The sequence below is a fragment of the Kryptolebias marmoratus genome, linkage group LG17 (genome assembly GCF_001649575.2).
Source record: "Kryptolebias marmoratus isolate JLee-2015 linkage group LG17, ASM164957v2, whole genome shotgun sequence".
NCBI lineage: Eukaryota > Metazoa > Chordata > Actinopteri > Cyprinodontiformes > Rivulidae > Kryptolebias > Kryptolebias marmoratus.
Window position 1 is genome coordinate 27,248,933 of NC_051446.1, and position 11,375 is coordinate 27,260,307.

Consider the following 11,375-nt stretch of genomic DNA (forward strand, 5'->3'; position numbering starts at 1 on the left):
CACACACAACACACACCAACACACACACCAACACACACCAACACACACACCAACACACACAGTTTATTTAATACAGCTGTTTACGGACAGTTTTTAAGTTATTTATTTGGATCCTGGTTGGATCTGAACAAACTGGGTTCAAAAACTTCAGAACAAACTTTATTAATCATTTTCCACAAAGACAAATTATTTTTTATCCTTTAGTTAAAGAAAGAGAAAAACTAAAAATAGAAAAATACTAAAAGTCAACAAATGAAAATCAGTCTTTGCTTTTGAATTTTGGTTCAAGAGAATTATTTTTAAAAACAAACTAATGAAACTGGCCTTCACTAAAAGGATGGGATTTTTAGCCAATAATCTGTTGCACAACCTTTGGAGTCAGTCAGGTGTTTTCTGTCCTTCTGAGACCTCTGCAGCTGTCCCCAGGTGTCCCCAGGTGTCCCCAGGTGTCCCCAGATGTCCCCAGGTGTTCTCGTCCACTCCTCTTGAACAAACTGCTCCAGCTGTCTCAGGTCTGAAGGGTTCCTCCTCCAGATGTTTCAGCTCCTTCCACAGATGTGGATTTAGATCTGGGCTCAGTGGGACACTTAACCTTCTGAATAATCTGAGCAGCTGTGTTCACAGGAACATCCAGCTGCTTGGAGACGGACAGCTCCTGAGACAACTCTGTCCTCAGCTTTCTGTCCCCCACGTTCAGTGTGGTACAGCCCTGTGACTACCTGTCCCCCTTTAAACAGGCACCTGAGGACACCTGTGGTGCTGATTACAGGACACACCTGAGTTGGTAACATGTTTCTGTGTTCAGATTAGCTTCAATCCTTTTAGGAGCAGCGGCCTTTTTGTCAAAGTTTGTTTTTAAAATAATTATCTTGAACCTAAATCTAAAAGAGGCTGATTTTCATTAAATGTTTTTAGTCATTTTTTTTCTTTTTATTAGTTGTGTTTGTTTCAAGTTATTTCAGTGATCTTTGTGGGTTTTTCTTTAACAACAGGCTGCAAATTTATCTGAATTTGTCAGATAATCTAACAATATATATCAGAATTTGTGAGCAAAACGTCTCAATCAAAGGATTTCTGTGTAAACCTTTAAAATATGACTGTTCTCCTGAAGTTTGTTCATTTTCTGAGCTTAAACTCTTTATGTACAAATATAAGAATGAATACTAAGAAAATAAAACCACAAAAACTGCAACAGCATTTATAAACACAACAATGATAATAAGAAGTTTCTCACCCAGAATAATGATAACTCGTCTCATCTTCTCGTTTTTAATCCAGATGAAGATGTCCTCCTCTTCCTCTCAGCTTTTATAGTCTGAAGTGTCAAAACAAGCCGGACTTTTGATTGTTTCCCAACAGCAAACAGAACAGCTGCTGATGAAACTGTGAAGTTTCCAAACTCTGAGGTTGAGCCACAGTGGAAAGTCCTGACCTTTGACCCTTCAGATTGCAGCTGTTTGCAGAGGACTGGGACGGCAGCAGTGTTGTTGTCCAGGGGTCAGAATGCTTGTTGTGTAAAGTCATAAAAACACCTGACACTCGTGTAAATATAAATAATAATAACTGAATGCAGCGGAGTGCATTAATGCCTCTGGCATGCGCAGCTTACACATCTGGAAAGACTCCATCAATGCAGGAAAGGATCTCCAGGTGTTAGAACAACATCTGCTCCCATCCAGGACTGTTGAACAGACAGAATGGGACAACCTCAGGTCTAGATGTTTACAGACTGATGAGGGAAACATCTGGAACATCTGTAAAGAGACGAGTTGCTGCCAGAAGATCCAAAATAAACTGATTTTTTCCCTAAAAATGGTTCATTTTCTTAGTTTAAACATTTGATATGTTTACTTTGTTCCACTGTAAATAAAATCTGGGTTTCTGAGATTTATAAATCATTATATTCTGTTTTTAGTAACTTTTTATACAATGAAACAACTTTTTGGAGCTTGGCTTGTAACTAAAAGTGCAGAACAAAGCCGGAGACATCTGGTAGGTAAACTATAGGTTTGGATCTATCAGCAGAAGTTCCTGGTTCTGTTCTGGATAAATCAGGACTGTGAGTTCCTGACCTCAGCGGACCTTCTGTTTGTCTGTGCAGAGACTGAACATGGACACAAACACAAGGTGAACTCAGGTGAGTCACAAAGCCTTTTACCTTGGTGTCATGGTTTTAAATTCAATAAACCTTCAGAATGAAACACTTTAAACGTGGTATCAGGGTTAAAACATTCAGTTTTTTATTTAACTGTTAAATAAGTCACATTTTATTTTAGGAAATATTGAATATGGAAATAAAGTCATAAATCCTGAACAAATGTGAAAATTCAGGTTTATTTGAGTGTATATGAAACTACAATTAAAAATACAGAACTCTATCCACATTTTCTGTTGTAATATTTTTCTACAAACATAGATAATAAATCACGACATGTTCGTCCCTGAGAGCGTAAACATTGAAAATAAATTATTTTAAACAGCAGAACGTCTATAAAACAAACAGAACAGCTGATAAATCTGCTCACATCACAGAATTCAGTCACTAAAACTTAAAGTAACCAAGGAGCAGTTTTATTGATTTGATCGGCACACAGATGGTTCCCTTCATGATGGGAGAGAACGTCCTCTGAAGGACTCCAGTTCGAGTCCATCAATCAGTGGATCAGCGGATCAACGGATCAACGAATCAGTGGATCAGCGGATCAGCGGATCAACGGATCAGCGGATCAACGGATCAGTGGATCAGCGGATCAACGGATCAGTGGATCAGCGGATCAACGGATCAGCGGATCAACGGATCAACGGATCAGCGGGTCAGCGGGTCAGCGGATCAGCGGATCAACGGATCAGCGGGTCAGCGGATCAGCGGATCAACGGATCAACGGATCAGCGGATCAGTGGATCAGCAGATCAACGGATCAGTGGATCAGTGGATCAGTGGATCAGCGGATGAGAGGAACAGTGGGTCAGCGGATGAGCGGATCAACGGATCAACAGATCAGCGGATCAGTGGATCAACAGATCAGCGCATCAGTGGATCAGTGGATCAGCGGATCAACGGATCAGCGGATCAACGGATCAACAGATCAGCGGATCAGCGGATCAGCGGATCAGGGGATCAGTGGATCCGCTGATCAGCAGATCAACGGATCAACAGATCAGCGGATCAGTGGATCAGCAGATCAGGGGGTCAGCGGATCAGTGGATCAACAGATCAGCGGATCAGTGGATCAGCAGATCAGGGGGTCAGCGGATCAGTGGATCAACAGATCAGCGGATCAGTGGATCAGCGGATCAGTGGGTCAGCGGATCGGTTGGTATATCAGTTCAGAGTGGATCCCTCGCTCACCGGCATGTTGATATGAGCCGTCAGCAGCGGTGAGCTCTTCCCCTCGTGCAGCACGAACACCTTGATGACATCAGACACGCCCTTATCGTTGGTGTTCTCCACAAAGGTCTCGATGGGGTAGATGAGTCCAGGAACCAGCAGGGGGATCCTCATGTACGGGTTCCTCACCTTGTACAGGTTCTCGTCATAAAGGAAGCTGATGGCCAGGTTCATGATGGGCCGACAGGCTGCCGTGTTTTGAACATTTAGGGTCAGCTTGAAGGAAGGACCCAGGCCCTGGACCACAGCGTTCATCTTAAGCGGCTCAGAGAGGCTGGAGGAGACCGGGGTCAGGCTGGACTCCAGAGCCTTGACGTAGGCTCTGGCTGCTGCCAGTCTCGTTCGGCTCAGGTCCATCTGGAAGGTCCGGTGCATGGCCAGGCCGTTCTCACGCTCCCTCAGGGTCTGGTCCACATACAGCTTGGTCTTTTTGGGGATGTTGAGGCGGACGCTCTGGGCCAGAGGCGGACCAGGGGCACTGTCCCGGTCATCAAATGCTGCTGTCCTCTTCAAGATCTTCACCATCAGCCCTCCTCCCTTTGTGGTCATGATGAGGGTCCCGTCCTCGCGGCCATACCGACCAAAACAGATGCTGGTGACTGTGTCTGGGGCCTTGATGGTACTGAGCAGGTTCTTGTCCCGGTACAGGTGCACCTCACAGTTTGCCAGGCCCACTAGAACCCCTTGGAAACCTCTGGTAGGGAGGTCCATGGCAGCCATGGTGGTGATGGGGGCAGGGAGGATGATCTTCCACAACTTCTTCCCCTGAAGACCCAAAAACAAACATGGAGACTTTCATTCTGACCTCCTGTTTGAGTTGAATGAGTTCTGCTGGGGTTTTGTTCTGGTGACAGTTTTCTCTTCAACCCTCCTGATGTTTGAGCTCAGGTAACCATGGGATCAAGGTTTACCTTCTGTGTGAAGCCCTGCAGACTCTCATCGGTGCATCCGACCACCACGTTCTTCCCGATCCTCACCAGACCGGCAGGGTGAGACGACAGCTCGACGCAGTACTTCGGTTTGTCCGACTCCCTGAAAAACGTAAACACCTGTCAGTTCACCGTTACAGTCTGTAGGGTCAGGTGGGCGTGGCCACAACCTCCAGGTTTTCCTGACCTGCGCAGGATGTAGATGTGACCGTCACGACATGCCACTGTGATGCGAAACTCCACATCAAACTGACCCGTCACGTCCATCATGGTGGGAACAGCAGGCAGAGACATCTTCAACAGAGATGGTAGGAGGTACATCATCATCATCATCATCATCATCATTTGATTTAAAGACCCAGTGTGGAGCCTGGAAGGGCCGGCTCAGATCAGCTGATGGGGTCTACCTTGGACAGGATGGTGAAAGCTTCGGGGTCAAGGATGAAGACGTTGCTGTTCTCGGTTCCGATCACCAAACAACTGACTCCATCCTCGTCCGCCGTGCTCTTCTTCAGGGTCCCAATGCAGGTGATGACCGTCTGAAACACAAACCAGAACCACAGACCTGAAACTGAATACTGAAAGTCTCCTGCCTCCTGATTTGCTGCTGTCTGTGAGGCTAATAACCACCTGCCTCCTGAATGGCTGACAGTTACCTGCCTCCTGATTGGCTGCTGTCTGTGCAGCTGGACAAACTCGTCCATGTCGTTGACGTCCAGAGACAGAAACCTGAGCGATCGGATGGACAGCGGGACGTCGTCCTTCTTCCTGATGCTCTCCAGCATCTCCTTCAGGGTCAAAGGGTCAATCTGACCCTCCCTCACCTGCTGCCACACATCCTGACCAATCAGAGCACAGCGTCAGGTCACAGGTGCATTAAGTGAGTTTACAGGTGAATCTTTCTGTGATGTTTAGAACTGTAAGATCTCACTGCTTCCATAAAACCACTCAGTTACACACACACACACACACACCTGCTCCAGCGGGTTGATCTCCAGGCTGGGCAGGGTGAACTTGAAGTATGGCCGCAGGTTCTTGTAGACGTAGATGCAGGGTCCTGAGGCCACAGCAACGGCAGGGATCCGGGGCTCGTGCAGGTCCATGAAGAAGGCCACGAGGCCCGCGGGCAGGTCCAGCAGGACGCTCTCGCTCATCAGAGCCGTGCCCCGGTACACCTTCAGCTTCATGCCGGAGGAGCCGGTGCCCAGGTCCCCCACCACCAGCCGGCTCTCCCCGTCCCCGCTCAGGTCTGCCAGGTCCACGCAGGACGAGAAGGTGTAGAGACCGGCCACCGGGTCGTAGTGGGCGTCCAGCCACCTGCCCCCATCACCGCTGGACTCCACAGAGGACATGACGGCAGGATGCTGCTCACCTGCTCAGGTGAGTCCTGCAGGAACACACAGAGCAGTTTGATTGGTTAGGTAAAATCAGCTGTTATTTCTTTTCATTTTATTCACAGAGATTCAGTTCCTGTCAGATTAAATGAGCTGGATTTATGTTCTGATCATCATGAATCCAGTTCATCTGTAAGGGTCCGGTCCGAAGAGAAGACCTGAAGCTGATTTCAGGTCCGTGTAAAACATGCAGCTTATTATGAACCCTTTAATGACCCTTTAAACTCCCCCCCCCCCGCCCCACCCCGTCCCGGCTCACCGTTGCCAAGGAGACCGGGATCTGCGTCTCCGCGCTGCCGCAGTCTTTCCTGTTCTTCTGGTTTTCTCAGACCTTTCGGACCTTTGTGGTTCTGCTTCGGTCAATAAAACGTCAGAAACACTTTGTCGAAGTCTGAAGGCACCAGGTCCAGAGCTAAAGCCCAACTGTCTGTTGGATTTCAGCCTCTAATCCATAAATCCTCCTTCAGCCTCCGTCCCGGGTTGATGACATCATCACCAGACGACGGTGTTTGAGGTTTTTTTACGTCTCGAGTTCAAGAACTGATCTTTGACTGATTTCAACACAAAAAACGACAGGATTAAAAAAAAACGGTCTTATGGTGAAGAGGGAGCTGAGCTGCAAGCCGAAAATCTCTGTTTACCTGTCGGGCTAGGTTCCTGCCCTCACCTGTGGCCATGAACTCTGGGTAGTGACAGGAGGAGGGATGGAGGGATGGATGAATGATGGATGGATGGATGGATGGGTGGACGGATGGATGGGTGGATGATAGATGATAGATGATGGATGGATAAAAAGAGTCAGATGAAGTTTTCAGAATTAACGGAAATGAATCCAAACAGGATTTAAAGAGAATTTAACCTAATTTGAGTTGATGTCTTATTTGTCTTTATTTTAAAGTTTAACTTTATCATTTCTAATAATTATTGTTCATTATTTAAATAAATTCACTCATATAATTCTACAAATGACTATTAATCCACAGGTACCAAATCTAACCGAACTCTAAACTAACTTTAGCTGAGTGAAATGGAAGAATAAATAACCTGCCTTTTTATTAATATGTTAAAGACCTCCAAAGACCTGACAAATGACTGAATGAAAACAATATCAGCAGTTATTCCATGAGTTCATAACATCTCACTGCTTTTTCTTCATGAAGTTAATTTGACTCTATGTACTGAGATCTGCTTTAGCAGAGATCTTTAGAATCAAGTTTAAATCAGATTGGCCCTTAATACAAGAAACTTTAGTAAATTTTAATGAAAATTTACTTTTAGCTTACAAGATCTTTTTTTTTTTTACATCCGTTAAACTTTTAAATTTTAGTATGTTTGACTTCATAGACATACACGCACTTTTTATGTGTGAATGTGTGGATGAATGGTTGAATGATTGTAGTGTAAAGCGCTTTGGGGTCCTTGGACTAGATAAAGTGCAAGCCATTTACCATTTTACTATTTATAAAGTTCTTCTCTTGGCTAATATATTTAAATGCAAATACTGTTTTGTATTAGCAGTCCTATTATTACTTTCTGAATTAAGTTATGTCACACTTTATTAGTAACACTTTAATTTATAATGACCTAAAGCCTGGATTTATTAAGAATTAATAAGGAATAAATGGATAAATTAGAATCCTTTACTCTTATCTTATTTGTTTTTGTTGTCCCGTTGCATTTTAATTTTACCTGATTTAAACAATAAAAATTTAGTTTTATTTTCATGAACAGTCTCGCGAGATTCAACAAGTATGTCAACGCGAACGGGATTCATGACGTCACCTTGCATGCGGGCTGTGATTGGTCGCTTGGTCGCAGTTTGAAATGCAGACCGCGGAGCGGAGACTGCTGAGCTAAGCTAACGTTGGTTTTTGAAAATTCGGTGTCCGGTGGACATAAAAAAAAATACCAGAAGTAAGTTAGGATTGGTGAAATGTTAGGTTAGCTAAATTGTAAAGCTGTAGTTTAATCCGGAGTTTTGTTCATGTAAATAAATTGAAACTGGTGTGTATAAACATATGACAGCATGAGTCTGTGGCTAATGCTAACAACAAAGAACAACTCATCACATGTTGTTTATACATGTTTAATGTTGTTTTTTTATGGTTTATTGAATTTGTGAGTTGTTTAAAAGTCTTAACAATTCGTAATGTTTTTTTTTATTCCGGACCGTCCGGTACAGATTGTTCTGAACGTGTTTACAGTGAGTTTAAAACCCAAACCGAACTCCGTTAAAGTCACCATTTAAAGTTCAGCAGTTGTTTCATCCCCGCTCACACACGAGCAGATCCTGGGGCCATGAAACAGCCCTGTTTTCTGATCAGGATCAGATTTCTGAAACCATAAATGAAGTTCTGGTTCTGGTCAGTTAGAACCCACTTGTGTGTTGGCAGAGATGATGGAGTCCTGTTTGACTGGGAAGCCGGAGCGAGTGGACCCGGTGGAGGTGGAAGACATAAAAAAAAATCTGCTGGATGAATTTGCTGCTCTGCCAGCTCAGGTGGGTGTACCGATACATCTCTGGTGTGGAGGGAGAGGATGCTGACTGATGATGATGATGATGATCTCTCTCCAGGACAGCGTTCAGTCTCTGACCGAGAACCTGCAGGTGTACCTAAGAATCCGCCCGTTTACTGCAGGAGAAAGCGACAGTAGAGAGTCACAGGTAACAAGTTTCTGTTTGTGTTTAAGGTTGAAGTCTGAGCAGAAGGCTTATGCTTCTGTAAAGACCTTCAGGTTACTTTAAAAGTGACACACTGAATGTTTGAGTTCATATTGTTAGCCCTGCTCAGCCCTGTCTCACTGGGTATTCCTGAGGGCGTCTCCATAACGTCCTGGTGAATTTCCTAACGCTTCTCAACTTCCTCACATAAGTCTCAGGGGAGCGCAGCCTCGCCACTTAAGGTTTGAACATGTTCAGAAAATATATTCAACAACTTTTTCTTCAAAATAGTGGGTGTCTCCAACCTGTCTCAAGAGAGCTATAGCTGCCTTTTGACATCTGCAGGGGGCTCTCCTGTGACAAAAAACATCAGAGGCAGGTGACCAGGGTGGTATTTTAGTCATAAACTCTAAGTTAACTTACCCTAAGCAGAGAAACTCTGGGTTTTTGCCTCCAGAAAAGCTGATTATCAGTTAATTAACTGAGTATCTTAACCTCGAGTTAGGAGTGTGCACGTGTGCAGTACAAAGCCTGAGTACACAGAGCGGCTGAATGGAGGCGCACGTTACCAGACTCTGGCTTTACTTCACAGACTCTGTTACCATGGTGACAGACTCTGACTTTACGTCACAGACTCTGTTACCACGGTGACAGACTCTGACTTTACATCACAGACTCTGTTACCACGGTGACAGGCTCTGACTTTACGTCACAGACTCTGTTACCATGGTGACAGACTCTGACTTTACGTCACAGACTCTGTTACCACGGTGACAGACTCTGACTTTACATCACAGACTCTGTTACCACGGTGACAGGCTCTGACTTTACGTCACAGACTCTGTTACCATGGTGACAGACTCTGACTTTACGTCACAGACTCTGTTACCACGGTGACAGACTCTGACTTTACATCACAGACTCTGTTACCATGGTGACAGCTGGAGTAATGAATTTGTGAGCGTTTTCTTCATTGTAATCCTGTAAGGTGGTTTTTACCTCGCCCTGCACTTTAGAAGATATTGAGATGGTGCACTTAAAGTAGAACAACAGAACATTTTTTGTTTTGTAATTATATATGTTGTATTTTTCAGTGTGGGCTTGTTCTGATGTGAGGTTCAGTGACGCTAACAGTCTAACTTCCCTGCACTCTTTGGTTTTGTTCTTGTTCTTGGTTTTGTGTGGGAGACTCAAGCTGTCCATCTGTTGTCCAACACAGACTATTTCCTCTCACATGTCCTCTGTCCAACACAACCCAGCAGCTGTATTTTCCTCTGCAGGACTGTGTGACCATCGAAGGACCCAACACTGTGGTCCTCAAACCTCCCAGGACCTGTCAGTCAAACCGTGCAGGAGAGAAGTCCCTCCCACAAATGGTGCAGAGGTTCACCTTCACACAGGTACCCGTGACATCACCATTCTCTTGAATCTCCCCGTGTCTTGTCCCGCTGCTCTTCATGATGTTGTTGTTCAGGTGTTTGGTCCAGAGGCCAGTCAGAGGAAGGTGTTCCAGGGTTCTGTTCGGGGTTTGGTCCGAGACGTTCTGCAGGGAGGAAACTCTCTGGTGTTCACCTACGGAGTCACCAACGCTGGGAAGACCTTCACCTTCCTCGGTCAGAACCACAGCCCGACCTTCTGTCTCTTTGACTGTCTGTCTTTGTCTGACCGTCTGTCTGGCTGTTTGTCATTGTCTCACAGTCTGTCTCTCTGTCTGTCTGTCTGACTGTCCGTCTGTCTGTCTGACTCTTTGTCTTTGTCTGACAGTCTGTCTCTCTGACTGTCCAGCTGTCTCCCTGTCTGTCTGTCTGTCTGTCTGTCTCTCAGGTCCGGACCATGACTCGGGGCTGCTGCCCAGGTCTCTGTCGGTCATCTTTAACAGCATCGAGGGTCGTCTGTACGGCCGCAGCGATCTGAAGCCTCAGCGGTGCCGAGACTTCAGCAGACTGACCCCAGATCAGCAGGTTGCCGAGGTCAGCATGAAGAAGAACCTGCTGAGGCTGCTGAAAGAGGTGAGACACGCCCACAGGAAGTACGTCATCATCAGCACACAGGACAGTCGGCGTGTATTCAAACATAGACTCCCTACAGGGACCTGGGAGTTGAAGGTTTCAGTACAAGTTTTAAGCCCCGCCCTTCATGTGAATGTCTGGGACATTGTTGATGGTGGAAAAAAAACACACCTAGGTCATGCTTTTCAGGTGTTGACATGTGTTGAGTCACGGAGTTCTTACTTTTCTACTATAATTTTGTATTTTCTACAACATTTGGCTGTAATTATTTAATGCTTAAAGAGTGGTCATGTGATACCATGAAGTGCAGGGAGAAGGCGGGACCACTGAACCAGAGAAACGCTGGAATGGCCATTGATGCTGCTAGGTGAGATCTTTGGCAGCCATCTTGTGAGAAGCCACACCTTGTTAACACCTTGTGCTGCTGTATGCTGCACCATCAGCCCAGAAACTCATAGAAACAGCTTTATTTGATTTAACTAAACATATATCAGGTATCGTCTGAAGACAGGAGTCTTCTGTAATGAGTCCCGTCAGCATTATCATCTAAAAAGATAATAACCATAATTAGAATGTGGCTATTTTTACATAATAGCCACATTTAGATAATGTGGCTATTATGTAAAAAGATAATAGCCACATGAAATACATAATAAAAATAAGGTGTTTATATATAAGTTAAAATAACAGAGCGTGTAGGTCAAATAGCATTTCTGGTCAGATTTTAATCAGTTTTGGTATTTGTACTAACTTGTGCCAAGAACAACAAACATTTAACAAAATCCAGTGTTTCTCTCGTTCAGTCGGCAGGATTAAAAAAACCTACATTGTTAGCTTCCATACACCAGTTTCTGCTAGTTTCTCATTTTAACAGCAAGAGAAGATGGAGACGGTTGGTTTAGTTTTATAAGTACGTGTCTTTGCACGGGACGAGCACGAGCTGTGGACTCACTGTGTGCTTCCTGTCCACTTCCTGTCTGCAGAGCAACAAGA

General features: G+C 45.0%; 2 protein-coding genes across 2 annotated transcripts in view; one reads left to right on the top strand and one right to left on the bottom strand.

The window, feature by feature from the left end:
- Positions 1 to 2,819: 2,819 nt before the first annotated feature.
- Positions 2,820 to 6,215, bottom strand: bbs1 (Bardet-Biedl syndrome 1). Its single transcript, XM_017440751.3, has 7 exons — positions 5,971 to 6,215; positions 5,292 to 5,704; positions 4,974 to 5,156; positions 4,725 to 4,856; positions 4,505 to 4,611; positions 4,300 to 4,420; positions 2,820 to 4,153 (listed from the first exon to the last, which is right to left on the bottom strand). The coding sequence occupies exons 2-7, from the start codon at positions 5,667 to 5,669 to the stop codon at positions 3,323 to 3,325; spliced, it is 1,752 nt and encodes a 583-aa protein (XP_017296240.1). The 5' UTR covers positions 5,670 to 5,704; positions 5,971 to 6,215; the 3' UTR covers positions 2,820 to 3,322.
- A 1,298-nt stretch (positions 6,216 to 7,513) lies between these two features.
- Positions 7,514 to 11,375, top strand: part of LOC108229204 (kinesin-like protein KIF20B) — a gene marked incomplete in the record, with an annotated part of 15,652 nt that continues 11,790 nt past the window's right edge. The window contains 6 exon segments of the mRNA XM_037980607.1: positions 7,514 to 7,625; positions 8,105 to 8,211; positions 8,287 to 8,376; positions 9,654 to 9,773; positions 9,848 to 9,986; positions 10,138 to 10,382. Of these exon segments, the coding sequence (XP_037836535.1) occupies positions 8,107 to 8,211; positions 8,287 to 8,376; positions 9,654 to 9,773; positions 9,848 to 9,986; positions 10,138 to 10,382 (699 nt within the window).